Source organism: Chionomys nivalis, chromosome 5 (genome assembly GCF_950005125.1).
Source record: "Chionomys nivalis chromosome 5, mChiNiv1.1, whole genome shotgun sequence".
Classification (NCBI taxonomy): Eukaryota; Metazoa; Chordata; class Mammalia; order Rodentia; family Cricetidae; genus Chionomys; species Chionomys nivalis.
In genome coordinates this window covers 62,220,630-62,248,439 of record NC_080090.1, presented here as the reverse complement: position 1 = coordinate 62,248,439, position 27,810 = coordinate 62,220,630, and the positions used below count along the sequence as shown (strand labels likewise).

General features: G+C 41.4%; 1 protein-coding gene across 1 annotated transcript in view; it reads right to left on the bottom strand.

Annotated features, from left to right (window-relative positions):
* The window catches only part of Pappa2 (pappalysin 2), a 230,250-nt gene that overhangs the window by 26,192 nt on the left and 176,248 nt on the right, over nucleotides 1-27,810 (bottom strand). Inside the window, exons 17-20 of the mRNA XM_057770373.1 lie at nucleotides 24,934-25,102; nucleotides 23,345-23,480; nucleotides 21,848-21,957; nucleotides 13,442-13,513 (exon numbers count right to left, since the gene is read on the bottom strand). Of these exons, the coding sequence (XP_057626356.1) occupies nucleotides 13,442-13,513; nucleotides 21,848-21,957; nucleotides 23,345-23,480; nucleotides 24,934-25,102 (487 nt within the window). The remainder of the gene's footprint in view (nucleotides 1-13,441; nucleotides 13,514-21,847; nucleotides 21,958-23,344; nucleotides 23,481-24,933; nucleotides 25,103-27,810) is intronic.

Sequence of the window (27,810 nt, the reverse complement as noted above, 5' to 3'; positions counted from 1 at the left end):
ATTTGTAAATATGTTATCAGCTTAGAAGTGTCAGCTTTTTTTTTCTTTTTTCTTTCTTTTTTTGTCTTCACTTTTTTTGCTGGATTAGTCAAAAGAGAAGATATATAAACACTAGTATAATTATATGGAATTTATATACTTAAAACAATTTATATATTTAAAATAAAGTATAAGAAATTTAATAGGTTTCCATTTTTAATAGAATTATCTATTAAAAATCAACATTTAATAAAATGTTCAGTATAAAGATGTCTATTTTATTAGGATGAGATAGAAATTAAGTTACATGAATTTTCGGGGGAAACATACAAATGATCATTAACAAAAGGGTTATGCCAATTACATTGTTAGTCGATTTTGAAATGATCAATGTCTCATAGGATCGTTTCAATGGCTGTGTTTGTGTCTTAGTTGGGATGCATTAAAAGACATTTTAAGGCACAGCTCTTGACCTAGCAAAGTCCCAGTGAAAACAAGAGAGGGTAGAGCTGTTTCCTGATCATTCTGAGACCAGAAGCAGAGGAAAGCTGTGGCAGGGGAAAGAAAAGAAGACTCACTTCTGTTGATGACCATTTTAGAGATGAGGACTGTCAATCACCTGCCACTGCAATGCTGCTCCGACCCTTTAAAGCCGTTCCTAGTGTTGTGGTGACCCCCTCCCTAACCAACAGTATTTTCGTTACGACTTCATAACTGTAATTGTGCTCCTGTTGTGAATTGTCACATAAACATCCGATGGGCAGGAGCTATGATGTGCGACCCCCAGGTTGAGAACCACTGTGCTAACCTGTAACCCTGGTTAAGAAACAGCCAGGCAATGGAGGGAAAGTATAGAGTATATTAGACAAAGGGCAAAGTGAGAGACAGAAAGAAGGGAAATCCATGCTGTAAAAATAACGAGCTGAGTGGGAAATGGGCCCACCCAGGAGGCCCAGGGACAAAAGAAACAAAACACAGCCAGATAGAAAGCCCACCAGGCTGGCAGAGCGCAGATCTGGGAGAGTTTTAGACAAGCGTAAACTCTCGTGCGTGATGTTAACCTAAATGAGGTTTTACAATTTGCAAGGTTATGCTTTGAATGTTTTCCTCTTCTGAAAAGCAGGGAGAACAACAACAACAATGGTTTTAGCTTACAAAGTGAAAACCTAGTCCTAATTAACGTTTGGAGTCTGAGTTTCGGAGATTCCAGCTGGGGACTCTGAAGTTGAGCCCTGAACCGAATGGGACTCTGGACAAGCCCAAAGACATGCCTGGATTTCCAGGCTGGTACAGAGATTGCACAAAACTGGCGGAGAAACTCACAAACAAATCTCTTGAGGGGATTGGAATTTGGCAGCTAGGAAGCCTGGAAGACAGCTCCAGCTCAAGCTAATTTCCAATTCCTCTCTGGATTTTAACACGTCTAACACATCTTTAGATTTAGAGCTGCGAGGACCGACAGTGTTCCAACCAGAGAGTAGTGGCTGTCGCCGGCTTCTAGGACACTGCCTTCTCAACCCAAACAATCTCGCTTTATAATTCCCTTCCTCTCATGGATCCTAACAGACTTAGTAACAACTTGAACGAAGCCTGGAGGATGTGTCTTCAGAGAAAAGGGAACGATTAGTATATCTGGTTTTGAACACCCCCCAAAAAAATAATAATAATAAAAATAAAAAAATAAAAATAAAAAAAATTGGCAAAGAGAAATTTTGATTGCTGGCTATTAGTTGAATAACAACATGTAAATAAACGGGAGATTAGAGATGCTAACTCCATTATCATGCAGTGGAGCTGTCTTAAAATGGAGTAAAGTGCCCGATCTTGTATCAGAAACACAATTTACTTTTCTCTCTTTAATGAGGAATTCATCAGGACAGACTCCAGTGAGAGAGCTCTACAAAAGATCGGGAGCAATTCCCTGTGTCTTTTTCTAAGTCCCTACTAGACTATTTTAATACTAACAAGCCTTTGGCATTTGTTACCAGTAATTGTGCTACTGGTGATGAAAAGCACATTACTGAAGAATGGTAAGAGGGATAAATCTCAGAGATAAGAATGCTTGAGATGGGGAAACAGTTGAACAGAGGAATAAAAATGAGCGAGGTTGTTTTTACCATTATTTTTCCATGCTATACCAGAAGACCTTAGATCTAAGTATGCAACCCCCCCTAGGGTGTTCGGTAGGAGTGACTGCTGGACCTTGGCCTCAATCTCTGAGTGGAAGGAGGCTTCCTGAGACACTAACAGGCTCCCAGCTAAGGCTGCTGTCAACACATTCCCTGTGCCTCTTGGAGTCCTTCATCTAGATAAGTGGTTCTCAACCTTCCTAATGCTGTGACCCATTAACACAGTTCCTCTCAAAACCATAAAATTATTTTTGCTGCTAATTCATAACTGCTATTTTGTTACTGTTTTGAAACTGAACATAAGTATTTGATATACAGAATACCTGATATTCAATCCCCAAAGGCGTTTTGACCCAGAGGTTGAGAACTGCTAATCTAGAGAGAAAACTCCCTTCTTGCTTTCCTGGAGGTGAGTAGAAGCCTGCTTCCACTTCTGCTGCCTTAAGGGATGTGGGCCCTGGGCATTCACACCTTTTAGAACAGAGTCTGCACTGAGAATGAGGTTTTAGCCATTCACAGTTGATGGAGGAAGGTCATTGGCTAATAAAGAAACTGCCTTGGCCCATTTGATTGGCCAGCCTTTAGGTGGGTGGAATGAACAGAATAGAATGCTGGGAGGAAGAGGAAGTGAGCTGGGATGCCATAGCTCTGCTCCCCAGGGCAGACGCAGTGAAGCTCCGACCCAGGATGGACGTAGGCTAGAATCTTCCTGGTAAGAGCACCTCAAGGTGCCACACACATTAATAGAAATGGGCCAAGCAGTGTTTAAAAGAATACAGTTTGTGTGTTGTTATTTCGGGGCATAAGCTAGCCAGGCAACTGGGAGCTGGGTGGCAGGAACGCAGCCCGCAGCTCTAACTACACACAGTGGCTCCTCAGGAAAAATTGAAACACACACACACACCACACACATACACACACATGTACATGCTTCATCCCATCCTGGAAAACAGGAAGATAGTCTAACAAGGAAAATAACTTCCCTAGCAAAAGAGTCCACAGGATGGAAAAGCCCATGATTCATCTCAGACAGGCTAACCTGTATTTCTCCTTCTCTCTCTTCTGAGATTCTGTCCTTCTGTGTTTGTATACAGGCATTGTATTCGTCCAAATAAAACTCAGCCCCCAAATTTGTGCTCATAAGTCAAATTTCAGCTACTCTCTACCTTTCATGGTAGTATATCTTTTTATGCTTTTTCCTTAACAAGGAAAAAAATAGTGCAATAAAATTCAGTTTTCATGCTTTTTTCTTCTTCCTTGTTGGCCCATTTGTCCCATGGAGTTACACACAGTGCCTGAGAGTGATCACAAAGCACAAATAGCAGGCACAGCTAATAGGATTACCATCTGGGATATAAATAATAAAAGAGAAGAAGACCAAGGCCCAAGACAATGGAAGGAGAAAGAATCTAAGGAATGCAGTGGCAAATGGAATGAGTTAATGATGGAAGCATTGTTGCTATTCACTACTAGAGGTATAAAAGCAGTACCTGCATCCTACCTACATTTCAGTAATGCAGCCACTCTGATGAAACTCAATTTGTCCCCAGGGTCTTGTTTTTCCACTCCTAATTCCCTTTTACATAATTCCTATAGAGAATACATTTAGGGCCGTGACAGATAAAAATATCTCACTGGCTACTTTAAAAAAAACATAGATATATTTACATTTAAGCCACAACGTGCTAGATTTACAGAGAAATGAAATACCAAGCCATCTTTGGTGTTTGAGACAGGAGAAAATATTTCACCCCGTCAAAAAGAGGAGAAATACAGGCCTTTAAAACTCTGGAAAGACTAGCATGCTTTTAAACACTTCTCTTTATAACCTTGTATAAAGGTTAACACTTCCAGTTTATTCCTGGACAGATTTGCTTTAAATAGTTCACTCAGTATTTATGTCCATTATTTCTGTGCTGTTAGGCTCTCATGAGGGTGACCCTTAATTTTTCTATGAAATATTTAATGAATAAAAGTATTTATTACTTAAGCCATTTTCCTCCTTAGTCTATGCTTAATGATAACCCATTTATTTGGATTTCCCCTCAAAGGTATCGATAGCTAGATTTTTTTATGTCATTCTTGTTACCCTTGTGATCTGCACTTTCTGATAGCTCTGGAGGCTATACCCAAAGAGAAAATAGGATCAGATCAATGGTAAGAGAGTGATAAAATAGGAAAACTCCCAAGTTTTCTGCTTTCACTCACACTTATTTGAGTGGTGGTTTAAAAGTAGAGGCATCTTGCTCTCTACTCCAAGATAAATGACAGTTTTGGAGAGATTTGTCTTTGTTTTTGTTTTAAGACAATTATTATTTTCAAGCAATTTAGCCCTTTCTGTATTATAAGCATTGTAACCTTGACACCCTATGCCAGTGTTTCTGCCTTACAAGTATTGTAACCTTGACATTCTCTGCCAATGTTTTTAAGTTCTAATCCTGACCTTTTTCAACTATATTATGAGTAATTTCTTCATTTGTTCGAGAACTCCCAGAAGGTACATCCTTTTATTCCAAGATGTGAGCTAAATGTGATGTCTACAACCATCTGCTCGTGAAGGAACAAGCCTGACCTTGTGCTTGCTACATGGAGCTGAAGACCATCTGAAGGAGAAGTACCTGGGGTATTTTGTAAAAAAACAAATTCTTGAACAGCTTGCCAAGACTGATATAAAATTTTAAAAAAAGAAAAAGAACCCTGGAGTCTCGATTTTAAACAATATTGCCATGTACTCCTAAGACGGCTTTTAAAGGAGGTCCCAAATGAAAGCATTGCCAGGAAAGTGTCTGTTGGAGGCATGGCTGCACACCCTGCCTATTGCCCTGCTTGGGCCCCCTTTCAGCAGAGTTTCCAGTGATGATGCACAACACATCCGTAGACTGAAGCAACGTAGCTGCTAAATCGAAGAAGGGCTTTTTTGTCTCCTTGACCAATTGTTTTGTCATGCAATGTGACATCAGCCAAGGAGATTATGTTCCTTTTCTTTCATCCTGGCCAAATTTCTCCCATCTCAATATATTTATGTGTGTGTGTGTGTGTGTGTGTGTGTGCTTGGTTCATAGATGTTACCCCTTACCACCTTTGTAAGAATAATAGTTTGAAAAGGAACAACCATCACACTGAATAGCAGAAGCTGGTCGCTGCTAGTAATAAATGAAGTTTGGTCAATCCTTATCATATATTGCTTACTAACAAACAGTAGGTTCATAAAGATTCTTTTTTTATCTTCCAACTCCCATATCGTGGTGTCATAGACTAAGTTTTCTCTTGTAAGTCAATGCCAGGATAGAAACATTAAATAAAACATATAGCTAGCTCTCTTTGGACTTATGACAAGGAAGAGTAGGATCTACAAGTTGTCATATGTAATAAAAAAAATCTTATAAATAAGAAGTCAAGAAAAAACAAATCTGCAGGAGACAATCATTGATGGCTGCAGTGAGGACCCAGATCTATGTATGTAATATGCAAAATGCACTCCAAAAGTGGCTTTGTTGTTTGTTACTCTTGAGTGATTCTGCTGAGGTGAGCCCCATTATATATTTGCAAGGATGTGTCTCCATTTTTCTTCTGAATCTTGATTCTGACAATTATTGTTATACATTTTATCTGTCTAATTTCAAAACCATGGAAACTTAAATTTAGAGAAGTTAATGAAATTACCCAAGAATCAGTGAGAAAGACCAGAACCAAGCTTGTCTCTGCCTCCCAGACATCCCCTTTCTCCTATGTCATGCATCTTCCTACAGTTCCAGAGCCTTCAGATTCCACTCCTCAAGTAGTTTTCATTCTTTTCTTCCCCGTCTGCTCCAGTTCAACCTTCTCTTTCACTGGGTTGTCTCACTGAGGGTTGATTCAATTGTTTCCACTTTAAGATTCCCAAGTCTAGGTTCTACCTCCATTCCTCCACTCCATTCTTCAGAAGAGCAATGATGATACTATACTAGGTTGGTGTACATAAAAGACAACATGACACTGATCAGATCACACTTCTTCAAACTTGGGGATTTGGAGACAGCTTGACACTTAGACCTATTGGCCAAGCATGAAATAATTTTCTAGGTGGCATGGTGGGCATTTACAAGGGCAAGAATAAGAATTTATAGAAGGCCAGTTAAGGTTCAGAGAGATGTTTTGAGGCACCAAGCAACTTTCAAAGTCTTTAGAATGCCCCCAAGAGCATGAATTGAGCATAGTTACCCCTAGTTGCCTGTAGTATCATTCCTTAGGGAATCACTACTAACATCATTTTGCAATTTATACAATTCCTTACCATTGGTCATTTCACCTGAAAGAGCAGGATAGCTGCTGTGCATAGCTAACAAGTGTAGTCAGAATTTAATTTTCATGTGTGTATGTGTGTGTGTGTTTCCCTGACATACATTTTAGGTCAGAGGACAACTTACAGTGTTGGTTCTTGCCTTGCCCTGCCTTGAGGCAGGGTCTCTTTGTTGTTCACATTGCACATACCAGGATAGAAGACCCACAAGCTTCCAGAAAGTTTTCTTCCTCTGCCTCTCAGCACCGTAGGAGCACTGGAATTCCTAACATGTGCTTTCATGCCCTGATTTATATGAATTCTGGGGATTGGAACTTGGATCCTCACATTCACATGGTAAATGCTTACCCAATGAACCATCTCCTCAGCCCCACACCTGAGTATTCAACTCTACAGGAGGCAGCAAAGACTTAAAGATCAGACACTATTCCAATCTAGAGACTGAAGGAAGATTGGGATGACCTTACACAGATACATGGCTACAACAAATGCAAAGCCAAGCAGCAGGCCAAGTTCAATGAGCTGAAATAAAGGTGAACTCATTAAATCAAGTTTAATGAAGGACATGCAGGAAAACGATAGATAAATATGAGTCCTTATTTCCTCCATGCATTCCCAGAGAGCTGGTTTTCATTTAAGTCACAGGCTCTCATTCTGTGGGTCACTACCCCTTTGGGGGTTTGAATGACCCTTTTGCAAGGGTTGCATATCAGATATCCTGCATATGAACATTTGCATGACAATTTATAACCAAAGAAACATACATTTATGATGTATCAATGAAACAATTTTATGAGGAACTCTATTAAAGGGTCACAGCATTAGGGAGGTTGAGAACCACTTTTTTTTAAGTGGACCTAGGACTGTGAACTTGGATAGAACTGAAAAAAATAGCTCTTTGTGAAAGAAAAAGAAAGAAATAGGTAAAAGAATGATCAGAAAAAGAGATGGGATGGAAAAGAGAGAAAGGGAGATAAAGGGGAGACGGGAAGGAGGAAGGGATAAAGAAAAGAGGAAAGGGATCTGTTTTAAACATATTTATAGTATCTGATATCAAAAAATTCAAAGGTATGATAAAAGAATCACTTCAATTTATTACTACACAATGTGAGAAAAATATTTTTGCCATTCTATTCCTTTCTCTCTTGCTCCAATCACTCATTTCCCTCTCCATTCTTTCTTTATACACATGGAATTTTATTGAATAAGGACTTAACTGAATAAACATTTTTTTTTCTACATATTTATTATAAAACATTTGTATGGAGTGCTCTTACAAGCTGTAAATAAATTGATTTATACTTTCAATCAATAAGTTGAGTTCCGGCTACTATAGATATTATGTTGAGTAGCTAATGCATGACAATGCAAAAAACAATGTTTTCAACTTGCAGGTAGGCACAATATGCAAGACCTCAGAAAACCTACATTTCTCCTAAGATGATAAGTGGAAAAAAGAGGTATCAGAGTAGTTATATACTTTATCTGAGATTAGGGGATGGGGGGGTTAGGTAGGACCTGGGTATTAAATGATCCACGTAGAAGTGTCTGGGAAACACACTGAAGGATTTGTATTAGCATAATGTACAGACTCATCTCAATGGTACTGTTAACAGCAGGGCAACAGTGGATCCCACTGTGATGAGTCCTAAGCCAGTGGGAAGGTTAGCAGCATCCTGGGTTTCTACCCATTAGATACCAGCAGCTCCCTCCACTCACTTATGGGTGAAACCAAAACTGTCTTTGGGTATTGCCAAATGGTGAAGTGTGGGGTATAAGATTGATCTCAGCTCAAAATCCCTGGTTTAGGGGAACATAAACAGGAATGCAATTAAATATAAATGAAAGTACCAGGTATGAAATAATATGGGACAACACTGCTACATCTGAAGAGGAAAAATGGGGAGGATTTTTGTTTGTTTGATTAATTGACTGTTTGGTCATTTGTGCATGTGTGTCTGTGTGTGTGTGACAGGATCTCTCTATGTAGTCTTGACTGTCCTAGAGTTCCTATGTAGATCAGACTGTTCTTGAACTTACAGAGATCCTTCTGGTTTTACTCTCAAGTAGTAGGATTAAAGGCATGTGCCACCACACCTGGCGTGAGTAAGGTTTATTATGTATAAGACATTGGCTGATTTCACCACCCATGGCCTCTCATTTATCTTCACAACTGTATGATAAATGTTACATGAAAACTATTTTGAAAAATCCTATTAAGCCTCAGTTGAGGGTAGTGAGGCACAAACGTAACAGCATTTGTCCAAAGTCACCCAGCAAGTGGAACGGTTTCTAATCCTAAAAGTGAAGTCAGAGTGCGAAGCTCATGTACATCTTAAAATACCATATGACATAAAGCTTTGCATGTTGGGGTACAACCTAGGGACAAGAAGAGACACGGGTCTGCAAGAGAAAGGTGTGTTTACACATACCCACTTATTATAGACAGAAGTATGGAAATGCCAGGGACTCCCTAGGATGATTTAGGAGAAAAATGGACAATAAGCTAATACCAGAGTAGCAGTGGAGGGTGTGAAGGCAATTGTTGGGCGCAGGTCTGGGAGGCAGAAGAACAATTAGAAATCTACGATAGCAACTCATTTGAGGAAACTGGTTAGACTCCAGCTAAGAGGACAAGAGGAAGAGTAAAGAAATAGCGTGACTCACAGAATGATCTGACGACAAAACTGATCTAGTGACTGATTGGATACAATAGTCAACTGTCTCCGTGTGATCTGTGATGTACACATCTCAATGACTCTCCATGGGAACTTCCTGTTTTCTTTTGCTCACTTTTTTCCCAGCTTCAGGGTTCATACCTAACTGTGTTAAGATCATATGAACAGCATTGCCCCTAGTTTAGGCTTTGATCATTGGACAAGTATTAACAGGGTAGCTAACACATTGCAAACAATGACACCACCATAAGAATGCATTATGGATCAGCCAGGCACAACATACGGTACTTTGTGAGTTGTCAACAACACCTTGAAATAGTCTTGTCGGTCACTTGCTACTTCAGATGCAGACTCTGAAGTTCACAGCACTAGCTGACCAGAAATTGAATCCTGAGTTGTCTGCCTTCTAAACATTTCCTCTAGCCAGCTTACCATTTTTTTTTCATTTATGACTCATGAAATAAAATAGAAAAATACAAAAAAAAACTTAGGTCAAGAAGGCCAAGTGCAAGAAGCAACTAGAAAAATAGAATTTGAAGATGAATAAACCTAGGCTACAGATCTCCAGTGTACCTGCCTTCCACTGGAGACAGTGTCAGTACGAGTCATAAGGAGATGGAGTTGCTTTGAGAGGTTTTGTCGATGGCTTGGTTGCTTTAGAGGAATTCCTGAAGGTGCCTCTTAAGAATCTGAGATGCACAGAATGGTAGAGGGTGGATGATAAGAGTGGTACAGAGGAGAGAAATGATGCCAGTAAGTTACTTTTTTGGCACTGATGCGCTGCAGGCTGGAGACAATGAGGCAGTGGGCTGAGGCTACTGCCTTGAGTCACTAGGAGAAATAATGCATTAGGCGCACTTGCCCAAGGCTGAGTGGCTCCAGGGGACAGTTGAGACTAATATTTAGTACTGGATTGAAAAATGGATGTCCATCTAGATTATGGGTCACAATGTATTTAATTTCAGTACTTTGTGCTTCGCAAAATTTCTCACCCAGAAGGCTCTCTGTTTCTTGCCTCTGGGTCTGTTTTCCTTCTATCTGCCTTTGATGCTATCATGTTTAGCCTTTTCCAGGAAAGTATTAAGAACTGGCCAAATCACATCAGGAACTTGCCAGTTTCACCATCTTTTTTTCTTCCTGGTTCCCATCTTCCCTCTCTGCATTTCTCACTGCTTGTGTCTCCAGGGACATTCTCTTTTCTCTCCTGTGCTGTATCCTTCCTATGGGTCCTGCCAACTCCGCTTTTCTTTGCTTTTCCCTCCTCTCTTTAGATGGACTTTCTTCTCCCTTGCTTTTGTCAAAAGAACAAAAACCAAAGACCTCTCCTAGCCAGGAGAAGCTGGAAATAACAGTATAGACTTCACATAGTAGTGTATGGCAATCAGAATGTAAATAATGCTGTATAGAATTACATCTGAGGCTGAGATGGCTTGGTCAGAGATTTCTATGTAAGCGTGAATGCCTGAGTTCAGATCCCTGGCACACATTAAAAAACCATGTGTGGTACCTGTAATCCCTGCTTCTAGGAAGCAGAGAGAGGAGAATAGCTGAAGTGGGTTGGCCAGACAGCATAATCAGCTAACTTGAGGTTCAGTGAGATACCCTGTCTCCAAAAGTAAAGTGCAAAGTTGAGGAAGACATTCAATATTAGTCTCTGTCCTGCATCTGTATGTGTAGCCAGATGCATATGAATACACACATACGCTACTTCCCAACAGACATACTTACACACACACACACACAGAGGGGGAATGTAATTATTTCTGGATAAAGAAAGATTCAATATGGGATGCCCAGAGAAGGAACTTTCTAGTCTCCTCCCAGGGGTTGGGATAGTGAGGCTTAGACTTCCACAGTGACCTTCAGAATCCCTTGCTGGTTAAAATACAGATTGCTGCCCCTTCCCCCATGCACTTTCTAATGTAGTGGGTGTAGGGTTGACCTAAGAAGGTGTGATCTACTGAGTCCCCAGATGATGACAAAGACACTAGTCAGGGGCCACACAGAGCCACTGAACTGTCCATCAGACGGTCTGGGTTTGGTTGTGCATGATAGCAGTGGGGGAAGGGAAGCAACCAGGGAGAAGAGAGCTTTGTTTCTGGTGGCATCCTCAAAGAGAACACAGCTACCTAGGAAGCTCTGACTAATAGGTCAGTCTGGAGGGAAGGCTTGGGTGCAGAGCAGGGGAAAGGACAAGCGTGGAAAGCTCTGTATCGTAACCTTCTGAAAAGCACTAAAGCCAGCCTCAGACCCTGACATCCACCCTCGTACTTAGGATGATGCATAGAAGCAGCAGAAGGGAACTCTCAGGATCTGTTTGATCTCTGTCCAGCTCCCTAAGCCCTCTGTCTGTTTATCTCCCTCTTTCCCTGGCCTCCTCTCTCCCCATCACCCCCTGCCCAGTGGATGATTCACTGCCTCCCCTTGCTTCCCCACCCCACCCCACCACCATCTGTTTTTCTAATGATGGCAGAAGATGAGCTGTTCTGTTGGCCCCGCACCATAACCCAGCACACTCCACGCTAGCATTAGCCCTCGTGCATACTCAGAATGCTGTTTTATGGGTATCTTTCCCCCGCTAAGTTTCCTCTTTTCTCTTAAACCCCACCCTTTCTCTGGTCTCATGTGGATCCCAGTTTCCCAGAACTAGATCAAGTGACTCCGAGATACCGAATAGGAGATTAACATGCATGCCTGCATGCAGGTTGGGTATGCCTGAAGAGATTGTTGGAAATCAATGGCCGTTAAAGGCGCTCTCTTTAGCACACTCCAAAGAGCCAAAAATATCTGGGCAGTGCTGCAAAGTGGCTTATTAACTTCCAAAGAGAGGTTTGGATGAAGAAATCTGCAGTGGCGTGTGGAAAGTGGAGAAACCACGAGTAACAGGAGTCCTGAGAGAATGGGTGCTGTTGACATGACCACGGCCACTGAGAGGGGTAGCAAACCCTTTCAGGGCGGACAAAGTATGGGTGTTGACTGTCTATAGGAAAATGTCCACCCTAGCTTTCTCTTCCCTGATATCTAGAGCCTGCAGGTTGCTCCCCTACAGAGATTGCTCCTACTAAGATTAGCTAAGCCTGTTCCCTTGATCCAACTGTTTATCCTCAACTCAGCTTCCTTGTACAGTTGCAATAGCCCCGCCTCTTTGTTATATAATCAACTCTATATAATAAACACACGAAGTCTCTCTGTGTGTTACAGCATTTCCACAGAGATCCTCGCCCATCTGATGCCGTTTTTTGTGCCTCCATGTATCTGCCTGTCTATCTGTTTGTCTTTTCTTCATGCTTTCTCCAACCTCAGTCAGGCCTTTCCCTAGATCCAGGCATGCTGGGCAGAACAGTACCTAGATTAGAATATGTGTATTTGTCACAGCTGTTCCCAGGATTGGAGGACTTGCATAAATGGGCTACGTATGTATTGTTCTTCTCAGTGTCAACAGTGCTTAAGTCAACTCTCTAGGCAATGATCTGATTCAGTCTAGTCTCCTCTTTGTCAGGTTAAAAAGTCATTGTGCCAGCAGTGACCATTGAAAGGGAAATCCACTGTGGAGGAGGATGATCGGATTTCTTGATATAGTGAAGATCTAGGTCAGAGCACTCCATGGTGCAATATACGTCTACCTAGAAAGTTGCTTAGACACCTCTATGACCTTGCAGTTGATGCAAAGGAGGGGAGCCTCGGAAAGGTGACCACGGGGAAGAAGTGAACCACATGCTCGCTAGAGTAACATCTGCTTGAGTAATATCTGTTTTGAGATTGTACCTGCTATTCAAGTTCCCTAATTATAGCCCAAACTTCCAGATATTCTTGTTTTGTAAGAAAAAAGTTTTGCACAATAATTTTATATTTGTTTTAATTTGTAATATGTATATGTGCGATATTATATGACTCTCAATTTTAAACCAAGCCTGGTGGCCCCTACCTATGGATAATTCTGCCACTCAGGAGGCTGAGGTGAAAGGATTACCCCAAGGTCTAGTCTGGGCTGTTGTGACTGCAGTGTAATACCTTGTCTGCATAAATGCACACAGACACACAGACACACACAAACTCAATTTTACACACACACACACACACACACACACACTCACCAAAGTTGATTTTAAGCACTGTGCTGGCTGAACAAAATTGTCTACAGTAAAATCCTTATTTAACTAATTCCAACCAAGGCCTAGTTACAGAATCCCAAAAACCATAAATAATTCTGGATCGCTTTTTAAATGATTGAAGATTTTACTAAAATAAAACTGAGTTCAGAAATCCTAAATTCTGTAAATCTGAGATTAGGAGGTAGGTGCATTTAAGAAACAAGTAAGGAAGGAAAGAGGGATCAGGAAAAACAGGGCCTTGAACTGGAGAAACTCACATCATACCTCACATGATGGAATACAGTGGACCAGGGAAGGGTCTGGGTGCCACTTGCGCCGGCCAGTACACACGATGCTCTAGAACAGAAACACGAAAAACAGAGACATTAGGTCTATGGGAGACATGGTCAGTTCTGTGTTTGACCCACAAGCAACTCTGCTGCTTTGAAGGCAAGCGTCCTCTCCATGTGCCTGGCAAGCATCTGGTCTTTCTCACGGAAGCCACTAACCCTGCTGGGTAGTGTGAAGACAGAAGAAACTCTCCAAGTGGGAACTTGGTGCCACCTTCATCTTCTTGTTCCTTCCCTAAGGTATCAGACCTTTCAGAGTACTGAAGGTGTTATTTGAAAAGGCAATTACAACACAATGAGTGCAATCTGTTCTTAGGCAGAAGACTAAAATTTTAAGTAATTTATAAGAAATTATTACATGGCTATGTCTGAAGAGCCATGACTTAAAGAAATTCTTTTTCCTAGAATTCTTGAATGCATAGCACTTTAAGAGCCAAAGCTAACCCTGTAAGCCCCACCTGCCCAAGGGCAAGGTAAGTTTCCAGAAGGCTGAGAACTGCAGTTCTTGAGGAATAACTTGCCTCATGTTCACTGCCCTCAACAAATCTGTTTGAATGACTAACGGATGTGCTCAATCACATATAGGTGGGAAGTGTACAGACAGGAAATACATTGAGATGTATGTTTGCCCCTGATTGGACTTCATGGGAAATGTAATGAATTATGGGTTTTGCTTTTTTAAAGTCCTACAAAGTGTGACTCATGACCATTGCCTGGGAATCTCAGAATGAACCTGACTAGAGTCCATCCTGGTCAGTATTTAGTTAAAGCTTGCTTCGAATGTGGCTCAAAATTGTGGAACTGGTGTTAACAAGTACGCAATTGCTTGCGTGCACTTTTAACTTATTTGATCTAGCCTATATGGATAGCCAATTTTGTTATTTTCATCCCTTTCGCTATGTATATGCAAAATCCTTTCATATGTGCAAATTTAAGATAAATTCATCACAGTAAGATTGACAATACTCACTGATCTTTAAATGCTAATTCAGTTCTCAGAGCAGTTTAGACTGCCATTCCTCCTTAAGCTGTGTATGTTGCTAAAAGTGGGTAATATGTCTGTTGTACCCATCCTAGAAGCCAAATCCTTGAGAGAAAGGGCCGGTCTCCCCAACTTATTCCTTATGTCAACTTTCAGGCAGCTGATACATTATAAGCAATGGACAACTTCTAAAGGCGATTCTGGGCCCCTAGGCCTAGAAGAGAATCGAATTGGCTTCTCACCAGGTGCTCACACTGATCTGTCCGACTCACTGCCCCCACCCCCACCCCAGTTCACTTCCTTCTTGCAGTTTCTGGGTAACACTTGCAATTGTCTTTGTATCAGGGACCAATAGCTCCACCTCACCATGTAAGATAAGCATGCCCTTACAGGTAAGTGCTGTGTTTGTGGGTGGATGACTTTCATAAGCCAGGAGATTCAGGAGAAACCTGGGGGCCCAGCGTTGCATTTAACAGTTGTCCAGTGCTTGTAATGTCACCTGCCTGAAAGTTGACATAAAGAATGGGACAGGAAGACCGGGCCTTTGTCTCACGGATTTGGCATCTAGGATGGGTACAACAGACATACTACCCACTTTTAGCAACATACACAGATTAACGAGGTACGGTAGTCTGAACTACTCTGAAAACTGAGTTAGCATTTAAAGGTCAGTGAGTATTGTCAGTCTCACTATGATGGATTTATCTTACATTTGCACATATGAAAGGATTTCACATATACTTAGTTATAGCAAAAGAAATGAAAATAACAGAATTGCTTTTGGACGTATGATAGGTTAAAGAGCAAGGAGCAAATGATAATGAGAAGGGAGGATGAGACCATATACTGAGAAGTCAGAGCTCCCACACAGCAAGACCTCTTTATCCCCGCCCCGTGCTTCTCTTTTCCTTTAAACTATTCTGATTACTGAAAGCACCACTAGTTTTTTCAGGATTAATTTGAGAAAGCAAATCAAAATAAAGATAAAAAGCTTTGACGTCACTAAGCTACTGAAGGGCTGGGGAGCTGACAGGGATCACGGATAGTCTTACAAACGGTCCTTCCAAATCCGTCCCTTGGGGAAGCCTTGCTAGCTCGCACCTGACTATTTCATAATTATGATCATGCTTTTAAGATGGAGGGGAAAGAATTGTCCAGTCTGGGAAGTAGGAATCTATGAAGCAGAATAATGGGGGTGGGGTGGAGAATGAGACGCAATGGTAGATGCCTTGTGCTTAGGAAGGAATCACTTTCAAATGCAATTTAGGGAAACGTAGTTCCAGCCAAACAATTGCTGCATTGTGTTAAAAACAAATCAGCTCATAAAATGAGTTCTGCATCTTTCCATGTTAAAATATAGATTTTCCCATTTTGAAGTCAAGCTATCACAAACCACCCTCATGAAGGGGCAGATGAAGATAACCATAAATAGTTCACCTCACCCCTTCATAAGATTTTAGAAAAACAGAGCTCAAAGAAGTGTTCCTGTTAAATCGGATGGGACTTGAACATATGAACGGGTGAGTGAGAAATTAAGGAATGAATGAATGAGTGAATGAATGAATGAATGAATGAACAAATGCCTTCCTATCCAGACCTTACTGGCAGTGGTTTCTTGGGTTTTGAGGCAGTCTCCTTCCACCATGTAACCCACACCAGCTTCAGACTTATGATCCTCCTGTCTCTTGAGCACTGTAGTCATAGGGTGTCTCACCATGTCCCGATAGAAGGGTGAATTTGAAAGCATGGTGTTGGGACCTTACTTGGTGTAGTGGGGAGCTGCGGGCCTCTTCCCACAGCCCGGCTCATGGCTGCCTGGCTAGCTTATGCCCCAAAATAGCGACACACAAACTGTATTCTTTTAAACACTGCTTGGCCCATTTCTATTCATGTGTGTAGCACCCCAAGGAGCGCTTACCGGGAAGATTCTAGCCTACGTCCATCCTGGGTCAGAGCTTCATCACATCTGCTCTGGAGAGGAGAGCATGGCATCTGTCTCTCAGAGGAGCTGCCCTGCATCTGAGCTCACTTCCTCTTCCTCCCAGCATTCTATTCTGTTTACTCCACCCACCTAAAGGCTGGCCAATCAAATGGGCCAAAGCAGTTTCTTTATTAGCCAATGACCTTCCTCCATCATTGCTTCCATCCTGCAGGTTCTCTGCCTTCCTACACTGTGTTCTTTCTATGATCATACAGGATATAATGCTTGGATGAAGGGTGAGGTGTCAACCTACTTTGAGGACCCTTTCTGCTCAGTGTGAAGTTGGGATAGCATGTCAAATGTAGGAAAAAGAAAGAAATCAAGAGAAGAAAACATGGAGACTTGAAAATGGCAACATACTCCTGGTCTGGAGAAGTGTGTCCCACACTCTCAGCAACTTGGAGATGTTGGACTTTTAGGAAATAAAGGCAGATGTCAGGAGACAGCAGTAGCTGTTCCTGGGAGTCAGGACGTGAACCATGGTATCAACACTGACTCAGCACAAAGCACCCTACCTCTCCACTGCCCAGTCATCATGTCAAAGACCCAGAATGTCAAAGACCCAGAATGTCTACCTGGGAATTTCATACTCTGGCGTACTGTCTCTTACAGGAAACGTGTTCTTGTAAAACTGAAACAGAATAGTGTGGTGGTGGCGGTGGCGGCGGTGGTGGTGTGTGTGTGTGTATTATCACTCTGTCCTATGAATCAAGAGGTTTTGAACAAGCATGTGATCAAACCGGACTTTCTGAATGTGACTGCCAATGGCGGCAGACTGAGAAGCCATCGATAATGGCACTGGGACCTGTTTCTACTGCATGTACTGGCTTTTTAAGACCCTAGTCTATTTGGATGCTCACCTTCCTAGACGTGGATGGAAGGGGTAGGGCCTTGGACTTCCCACAGGGCAGGGTTCCCTGCCCTCTCTTAAGGAGGGAGGGGGAGGGAAGAGGGTGAGTGGAGAAGTGGGAGGAGAATGGGAGGAGGGGAGGAAGTGTAAATTTTTAAATGGAAAAAAAAAAGAAATGACTTTCTTAGTCAAAGTTGGTACAATAGGAAGTATTGAAGAGGCATTGATTCTCTATTTTTCCAAGCCATGTTTGTAACAGGATAAAGAAAGAAGAGCAAACGATTCAGATATTTATCTACATATACACACACACTCATGAGCAAACCGTGAAACAATGTTTTCTTGTTCTATGGAGCTAAGTGGCACAATTTTCACAGAGGTGGAGGAAATTTTAAAAGGGTAAATTTATACTAAACAAATTAAAATATCACTTAAACTTAAGACTTATGTGATGGAAACTGTGCTGGGTGTTTCGTGTGTGTGTGTGTGTTTAACTTTTATAAGAACACTACAGGATAAGTAGTATTTCCTTCACGATGAAAGGGAGCGCCCAGAAGCTTTGAGTGCAAATCACCTTCCTCTCTCTCAGTTGTTTCTTAGGGGTATTTTTCATCAAAACTCCCAGACAATGTAGATTTTAGGAAATTGTTTCTTTAATAAAATGTATAGTATTCTGAATCTCAGCCATCATTTGCAGGAATACAAACCAACTGGCCCTCTGGAGAACAGTAACTAACTCTAGAGAAGAGTAAATAGCCATCCGAAAGCATGCCTCACTGTTCTTTAAGAGCAAAACCAAACTCCAAATTCTATCCCACAGAAAGAAAAGCAGTGTTAGAGGAAAATGTTTCTCTTTCGATGAATTTTCTCCAGGTTTCATGATAAGGGAAGGAAATGTGGATATTGGTATTTTTCATGGTTGAAAAGAATAGCCTATTTTCTGTTTCACGGCAAAACTATCCCAAGCAGATAGCTAGAGGGGAAAAGACTGCCGTGGTTGTGGTGATACAGGTACTGGCACACAATTTAGAGTCAAAGACCTTGTTTAAGTGTGGTCTACAAAGTGAGTTCTAGGATAGTCTGTTACACAGAGAGATTCTATCTTGGAAAAAAACAAAAAACAGAAAGCAAAACAAAAGAAAAAGAAGAGTAAGAAGGAGGAGGAGGAGGAAAAGGAGGAGGAGGAGGAGGAGGAGGAGGAAGAAGAAGAAGAAGAAGAAGAAGAAGAAGAAGAAGAAGAAGAAGAAGAAGAAGAAGAAGAAGAAGAAGAAGAAGAAGACTGCTTAGACATTTTCTTCACTTGACTTAATTTTGGGTATATTATCAAGCAATGCCTATGTATATGTAAAGTAGAGATAATAAAGTCTTTCTAAGATTATTAATTTGTGATGAGATTCAGATTATATACAGAAAACATATTTATATACATAATTACATATGTGTAGTTACATATATAATCTGAATCATATATATGTATATATATGTATATGTGTGTGTTTCGTAATAGTAGTAGTGGTGGTGGTAGTAGTGGACATACACAGGGGTTTGGAAACAAAGTATTATTCAAATATAAGTTATCACTCTTGTTACAAAGAATGAAGTCATTTGAAGCAGAATTTAGAAGGATATCATTTAGTTCTTTACTCTGTGGTCTCATTGGATGCAAAATGATTTGAAATATGATAGACAGCAGAGATTTCCATTACAGAGATGAGAATTATTTATCAAACAATTGAACTATACTCAAAGTAGGTGTTCTTGAACTTTTAGTATTTATGCTGCAATTATTTGTTTTCCACAGCATCATGACACCCATCTCAAGATTTCCACTACTGCATCTGTGTCACAAAACACTGTGATGGGACACATATCCCCTAATCATAAAGAGCAGGGAAGTCTTACAACAGATGATAAGGAGTGGGCACAAGCAAATGAAGCTTTCTTGCTTGGCAACTGATTGAGAAAGACTATTAGGGACCAATCAATTTAAACTCTATTCATATGGTTCTCCTCTGATTCTGAGATAACCCATGGAGATGTCAATGATCTTCATTTACTTGAAGAATTAGAAACCTAGAACAATGAGCAGATTGTCTGAGGCCATTCTTCTGGTGACTAGCAGAATTCAGGTGAGTGAGTTCAGCTTTACGAGAAACAAAAACATTTTCAGGGCTGGATAGCTCAGCAGTTAAGAATGTTTTCTGACCTTACAGAGAACCAGCACTCAGTTCCAAGTACCCACACCTGACAGCTCACAACCACACATAAGTCTAGTTCCAGGGGACCCAATGTTGTCCTCCAGGCCCTGTATGCACTCTTACACACCTAGCATATATATATATATATATATATATATATATATATATATATATATATATATATATATATGCATGTGTGTGTGTATACACATATATATACATATGCACATGAATGCAAATCAAATCTTTAAAAACTATATTTTTTAATGCCTAGACTGCAGGGTTTCAGTGTTGCTTAAATATCACATAAAAACAACTTGTGTCCAAAACTAAAAATTTACTAATCAGACTATAATTATGACAAATGCAAAATAAGAATGATACTGTTCAATGTGCTGGCTTAAAATGTTCTGCATTTCCTTGGCCAGAGTTAACTCCACATTAACAAGGATGTGTTTACCCATAGCAGCAAGAAGCTTCTCAGATTTGGCTTGTGTGCGGAGAAAATATTTGTTTCTCAAGAAGAAAGTGGTATTCTAACAATTCTTTACTCATACAGCCAATGCTTTAAAGATGCTTGAGAGCACCAGGTACTGAACAGGGCATCAGGCACCCAAACATGGACGAAATGCATTAGGACCTCTCTAAGTAAATAATGGTCCTCCTAAAGGATAGAGCAGGAAAGGGAGGCTTCATCAAGAGAGCAAATGGTTCTCTACTCTGGAAAGAGTCTGTCTCTGTAACAGTTTCCTGGATGTCTTCTGGAAGACAATGACACCTAATAATCGCTGCCTCGCAGGCATTCCCAAAGAACTTCTGTCATAAACCAAACCATTCCTCACACTGCATTAAACAATGTTTCTGAATGCCAAATCAGCATCTTTCACAACAAAACAAAATCAAAACTAAGTAGCAATCTACTAATTAACAGTAAATATCACATTGGGGCTCAAGCCAGTGAGGTAAAGAAGAAACTTAAGAAGGATTTATGGCCTGGTGGTGGAGCACATCTTTAATCCCAGCACTTGGGAAGCAGAGGCAGGCGGATCTCTGTGAGTTCGTAGACAACCTGGTCAATAGTGTGAGTTTCAGGACAGGCTCCAAAGCCACACAGAGAAACTCTGTCTTGGAAAAACAAAACAAGAACAAAAACTAAACAACAACAACAACAAAACAATAAAACCCCCCAAAACAAAACAAAACAAAAATGATTTATGAACAAAATGTATAGATTCAGAACCCACGCCTTAGCAAATTTTTAGCAAGTGTTTTTCAAGGATTTAATTGAAGAGTCTAAAGCAGGCATATCCCATTCCACCTTCATTCTGAGAAACTACAACTCATAGCAAAATATTCACCATTCAACTCTTGACTTTTGTTTTCATTTCTTTTGTTCATTTTCACAAATAGCAATTGAACACTTAGCATTTTCTAGATACCACTTTGAGAACCTAGGTATTAAACAATGGACTAAAGAGATATTACTTCTCAGTTTATTCCAATTGCAGAAATATATATGCAAAATTCTAATGGGGATGTTATCTGGAGGACCTATGTCCTGGGAGCTACAATGCTTAAAACTAGGAGGAATGCACAACTTAAGGCTCAGAGGACAGTGGCCATGAAGATGGTGAAGCTTTTATTCTGTTGACGTTAATCTCAAGTGTGGTAGGTTCTCGGGAGGAAAAACGGTTTGGAAGAGGCTCTGAGAAGGGAGGACAGCCATCCCTCAACACAAACACTAAGACATGAGCAGTGAGAGAAAGAGAGTGTCGAGCCTTCGGGAAGGCGTGATGTCAGGGAGGACCAGTTTTCAAGTGGGAGAGAGAGCAAATGGGGTTTCCAGAGAAGATGTCAAAGGTAGATCAGATTTTGCTGATGACTATGAAGAGGACCCAGGGGAAGAATTTCAGGGTTTAGAAAGAGGGGGGACAGGGGAAACTGAATCCAATTCTCATCATGTCTGCTACCTGCCTTCTCCCCAAGTGAAGGTTTACTTGGACCTTTTCTAATATAGTCTTCCTCCTTCCTCCTCTTACCATCTTATGTTTCCTCAGTTTATCCTCACGTTTCCTGCCTTGTTTTCATTATTCACTTTCTTCCTCATTGCTTATATCTCTGAGCCTTATTTCTACCTTCCCTTTTAAATGGAATCCCCCCACCCCAGTCACTTTTCTTCTTTTCTTATCTCATAGTTTGTCCTTGATTATGGGAATCATTCGCAGGGATATTTGATAGCAGGATATTTGGAGAACATCTAATGTTCTGCCAGTTGAGTCTTGGTTGGCAGCCTCTGGACTTACAATGCACAAAACTGACCCTTCCCTCACCTGGACTTTGACAGGTTCCATCCAGTGCTCCAAAGTGTCAGTAGTCACGTTCTCCGGCAGCAGCACAGGATCACTAGGGGGGATGACGCATGATGGAGAACACACTGCACCTGAAGGAATGGAAGTGTATAGCAGAGCCATGGACCTCCCAGACCACACTCGTTTTCAATGCTTGCTTAGTCTACATGAAAGAAGTCTATACTATAGATTATAACATCATAGTAGTTATAGGCAGGGTTGACTTCTGCCCCTTGCGTACCTGTAGGGTACTGTTACATAAGGACATAAAGAGCCAGTGTGACAAACTAACTCCTTTCTCCGTGTGCCACCTCCTCTGCCTGATCCACTATGTTCTCTCCTCAGGAATTGATACATCTCTGAGCCATTCAACAATTAAAAGATTGATTTCTGGTTTAGCAGATTGCCACATCCCCAAATCAGAGCTAGTCAAACTCTGTATTGATTGACAGATGCCTTGTTAGTGTATTTAATATCATTCTGATCTCCCAATAGCTTATATTGATAGCTCCTGTTACCTTGTAGCTTCAATACAAGGAGGAAATGGTGCAGAGGTTACTATATTACCCCAGGGCTTATCCTATTCTGCCAGTTGCATGCTAAAGATCATTACCTACACAACCAAGAAACTTATTTGAGTAAGGGAGGAAACAGCCAAAAGAAGCAGAGATTTTGGTCTCTCAAAGAAAAATCTTGTCCTGTTTGCTTACATGGCAGACCCAAGTGCCTCTTCCTCAAAGCCTAGTCAAATGAAACTCATTTTTTCCTACAATGTAAGTAGTCTCTAACTTTCTTTTCATTTCTTATTGTCTGTGTCTTTAGGTAAATAATACATTATTTTTAGGAGCCAACATATATGTATAATAAAATAAATAAAAATCAGAAGTTTTGAGGGTGAGAATCTGCTTATGAAACACCACTGAAGAGACACCTGAGATCCCTGATAATCCAGCTCTTTGTGTACTATGATCAGCACAAGACATTATAATACAAATAATACTTAGAACACAGTGAAGAATCAATTCAGAGATGACTGGGTTTTCAATTAATTCATATTGCGCACATTTATATCACACGGGTTAGACTCTCCCAAGAAATTTTCAGGTCTATGTAATTCAGAATTTAGATACAATCTCATAAGGTTTCACATTACAAATCTTTTCTGTGATGTGTAGGGCCAGTTTAGACAAAGTTGGCTCAACCTTACTCCAAGTGGCTCTGGCCCGGAACAACTTAACTGCAATTACTTAAGTGCTTGCCCACAGGCTCTGGAACCCAGTCCTGTGTAGAGAAAGACTGAGGAATGACGTGAGTGGTGCCGCCTCAAGTAATCCTGCCCACACCAACAGGTAATATAGGAGCCCAGCACCATGGGGTGGGATGCAGCTGATCATTGCTTTCAGGGCTACAGATCCAGCCATAGCTACATGCTTAGTCTCAAAGCAAAGTAGGCAACATGAGCAGATGTCCTGGGCTTACCGATCCCATATCCCTGTCCACACTTATACTCCACAGAATTCAGCTCTGAAGTGGGTGGCGGGCATTCTCCTTGCAGGTTTTCACACAACTTGAATTCCTGGGTCCACAGCCCCTCTTTAGTGCAGAGGATGGGAGTCTAGAACATCAAAGATAAGAAACACCACTATTGTTGTTTTGATAATTTCATGGTAAGAAGGGGGAAAGTGGTCTGGTTAGTGACAATATCCTTTAACTTCTGGATCTTGGGCTAAACAAGGATTAAAGCAATAAGTTGAGTAAAAAAATGGCAAAAGAAGGAGGAGGAGGAAGAAAAAGAAGAAAGGAAGGACTGGAGGAAAGAATGAAGAACTAACAGTACAACCCAAGACAATATCTTGCTGTTGCCACGTGAAGGAATCATGAACAACTTCTCCATTCGTGAAACTTACTATCATTATATTCTCCTTCAGCAATGAGGATACAATAAACTGACCAGAGACGTATATTCTGATCTATTTTGAGAAAAGTCCCACAGATGGTGTGGCTTTTACCAAAATTTGTACATATTATCACACCAGTGTTGCCTGTGGTAAATTCCCAGAGAGGTTTTGTATAGTGAAAGCAATTAACAATTTTCCTGAAGGTTTGTTTTTTTCCTTTCTACTGAAACACACATATTATTGCTGCTTTCACCCTGCTTGAAGTCTGTTCCCTTTCTCCACATGTCTGCTGCCTGGTATAACTCTTGGCTCACCGCCCCCCACCAACACCACCAATCAATGTATACTCTACTTGGTTGGAACAAAGAGAAAACTAATAGCTATAAACCCCAAGGGGAGAACTAGAGATTTATCAATAACTCTGCCTTTGTCTGGAAAACTCTGTGCTTTCTTAATTAGTCAGTTCACATAGGCATGTCTGATGTCTTCGGATCTCATTTTGTGGTCCATTCCTTTCACATCAGTTCTGCAATATTATATTGAATACTGAACACTAAGTTCAAGTTATGCCAAGGGAGCAGGGAAGGCCATTGATCTTTGTCTCCAAAGTCTGCTTGACTTCCTGTCTCATGTATGTGTCTGGGATACTTGAAAAAGTGTCTCCAACAAAGCTTGAGTTTAGTCACACAATCATGATAAGACTGTGGTTTTTAGTTCAGACTTGTGCCAGAATCCTAGGGAGGGGACTAGTCAAACAGCACTTTAATAAGCTTTGCTGAATAATTCGTGTTTTTGTTTGGGGCTCTGTTCTACTATAAAAGAGGTTCACGACTCTTGCATTCCTACTCGTTAGGTCAGTGCACTCATGAGAGTTGACTGTGCTGCCAAATCTGCATCCTAGACTGGCATGAAAAGGGCCCTGGTACCCTATTCACTGGTGCCTTCTCCTTATCCCAAAGAGAACTGAATTTGGAAGGGAATGCTCCAAAACACCAGTTCTCTTTGGAACTCTCTATGGAAAAATATCAGTGCCTCTCTTTAAACCCCGCTGCTTAAGGACCTGCCTGCTGCATTCCTTTCAGCTTTTCTTCCCAGTATTCATGTCATGGCAATGATCATGGAGAAGAAAGCAGAGTCCCATCCTAATGAGGTTCACAGAGTCTTCCTTACCCTTTCCATTTCCTGGTTGCAGTTGAGCACACATTGGCTGTCCAGTTTGAAGCCATCGGTACACTCATACATGCCTTCGAACACAGGAGAAGGAGGCTCGCACACCACTGGGCTGCAGCTCCTCTGTTCCCAGGTTCCATCGTCCAGGCATTGTATCTTCAGGAACTTACTAATGAGACATGAAAACGAACAGCCCATCAGAGAAGACTGGACCCTCAGAAAGATATGATAAATATTAGCATAGGGGAACAGTGACATGCTCAGTGGGTAAAGTTGCCAAGCCTGAGTTGAATCCCTGGAACCTACATGCTGGAAGGAGAGAAATGACTTCCAAAGTTGTCCTGTGACCCCCACACATGCCATGTCATATGTATGGGACCACGCATCATACACACACACACACACACACACTGGAAATAAAAAAGGGCAGGGCAATTAGTTCTATTTAGCCAAATGTCCCATTGTGGCTCATTAAGCCAAAACTAGCGGTGTTTATGGACTGAGAGTGGTGGGAGGTCTTGCACATTTTACTTACTCCTCCCAGGAGAGCTGATAAATAGCATAGCAACTAGATTGTTGATGGGCACAGTCTCACATCTGAGCCCAGTGAGAGATGCTGTATAGTCAGAGTACGACAGAGCTGTCAGACACTCGGGACGCACTGGATATAACGTGAAGATCACCTGTTGTGTGGTGATGTAGTGACTGAAATTGGTAATGCTCATTGTTATTACCTCTTCGAGGAGAAAGAGTCCAGCAATGTATTTGTCTAGAACAGAGGTCCACCTGACCTTCAAAGGACAGTCTCTCCACTGACATCACTATGGCTGCTTTGTTTGTTTACAAGTTCATTTTTCTTGGAATATGTTCATAGCTTTCATCAGATTCGTGAGCTGATGTGACTCAGTACGGTCCTGGAAGAACCGGCCCTCCATCTCATGTCCAGACATGGCCCCTGAGCAGAGACTGTGCTCGAGAGGGACAGAAACGAAAACACCAGGTTCTTGGTACTGCCGATTCCGTCCCACTCCCCACTGACTCATTGCAGCCAGGAGGTGCTTTCCAGCTTGGCTGTTTTCACATACCTACTTCTGATTCACAAAACTCGCGGTTACAGATAAGCTTGTCATTGAAAATACAAATAAGCCTTTGGCCACTGGCTCTCTCTACGATGTAGCTGGTGGTTTTAAGTTGCTTGCTTTCGTGTGTGAGTGTGTGTGTGTGTGTGTGTGTGTGTGTGCGCACGCGCGCGCACGTGCAAGTACGTTTTGAGGCAGGGTCTCATGTAATCCGAGCTAGCCTCTTAGCATCTGAGGGTGACTCTAAACTAATGGATCCTCTTATCAACATTTCCCAACTGCTTGGGCTTACAGGCTTATGCTACATGCCCAGAACATTAAAATGATGTTTTCTAGTGTCATGATATCATTTTAACACTTAAGATCTGTGCATCATCCCATATATGCTTTTAACCATCATAAAATGCCTTCTCTGTGCTTGTAATATTCTTCCATTTTCTACCAGAGGAACATAGATCACCCTGGTATATGCAGAAGTCAGGTTTTTCCACTGGGGTGGAAACTTGCAGAAGGCACCAGCTGTTTCATTTTATTGTTTTCAATTTTTAGGATGCAGTATTTAGCCTATATTTGGAACAAAGAAAATAAATACTTTATTTTTAAACCACTGATTTGCAATGAACAACATCAGGTACATTGCAAGATTCCTAACAAGATTCCAAACAAATCAATCGACTCATCATAGCTCTAAGAATAAAACTCTGCTTTTATCTCAGCTATAGAGAAAAAAGAACTCACTGTGATGTTAAGTCCTTTTCCCAGGATCTTACACCACTGGATGCATTTGCTTTCAAACAATTTGAATAACATATTTTTAATACTATCTCCTTAGATGGCCGTGTGTTACACAAGGATCTCACTAGCATAGGTTAGTGGTGTCAATTGTGAAGCTCTATGCTAATGAAAGAGCAGGCTATGTATTATTTAGTACATCTTCTCCGCAAAGATAATACTTAAAGATGGCTTCCAAAATTGTTTTCTAGCAAAGGGTTTGCAGTTCATTTTCCTGTAATGAGGCTCCTTTGAAATCTCCCTTAAATTCAGCATGTGTTCTTCCTTTACTCTGCAGATTTTAAATTCTCCTGGGGAACTCTCCCACTTCCACATTCAAGACCCTTCCCATAGCTCTGCTGAACTGACATTTCCCAAATGGAGAGAGCCAGCGACACCACTGACACCAAGAGGGAGGCAAAGCTGTACAACCCTTGCCTGTCAGCACGGTTGCAAAGGAAAACCCTTGCTTGGCCAGGATGATAATATTTTTACTTCATGTGGTATTTTTCTTTTTCTCTGAGTTGGTTTGAAATAGTTTAACCATGGAAACAGTCTCCCCTTTCCTTGCCCGGAGTGAGGAATCATTCAAGAATGTCGAGTTCATGCATTTCCTTGCCAGTTTAATAACCTCAGAGGTGAGAGTAGACAGATTAAACTTGCCTGGGGAAGAGTGAGTTCGGGTATTTGGGGTTGTACCCACACACTATGACAGAGCCTGGGCTGCAAACCGGCAACAGGAAGAGATGAGGACTGATGTGTGGTAGCAAGAGAAGAAACACAGTTGAGAGTGCAGTCCCTGGACTGGGCAAGCATGAGGGGGAGGCCGGGAGCATCGTCGTTTCCTAGGCAACCGGGGTCCCTTCATAACAGTCCTTTCCTACACTTCTCCCAGTTTCATGAGTTCTCCTTCCTCGTGCTTTTTCTTTCCTTTGGAAAGCAGATGATTTTATGTAGCTGTGTTAGTTCCTTTTCTCATGCCTGTGACCAAGCACCTGACAGAGAGCATCTTAAAGGAGGGAGATTC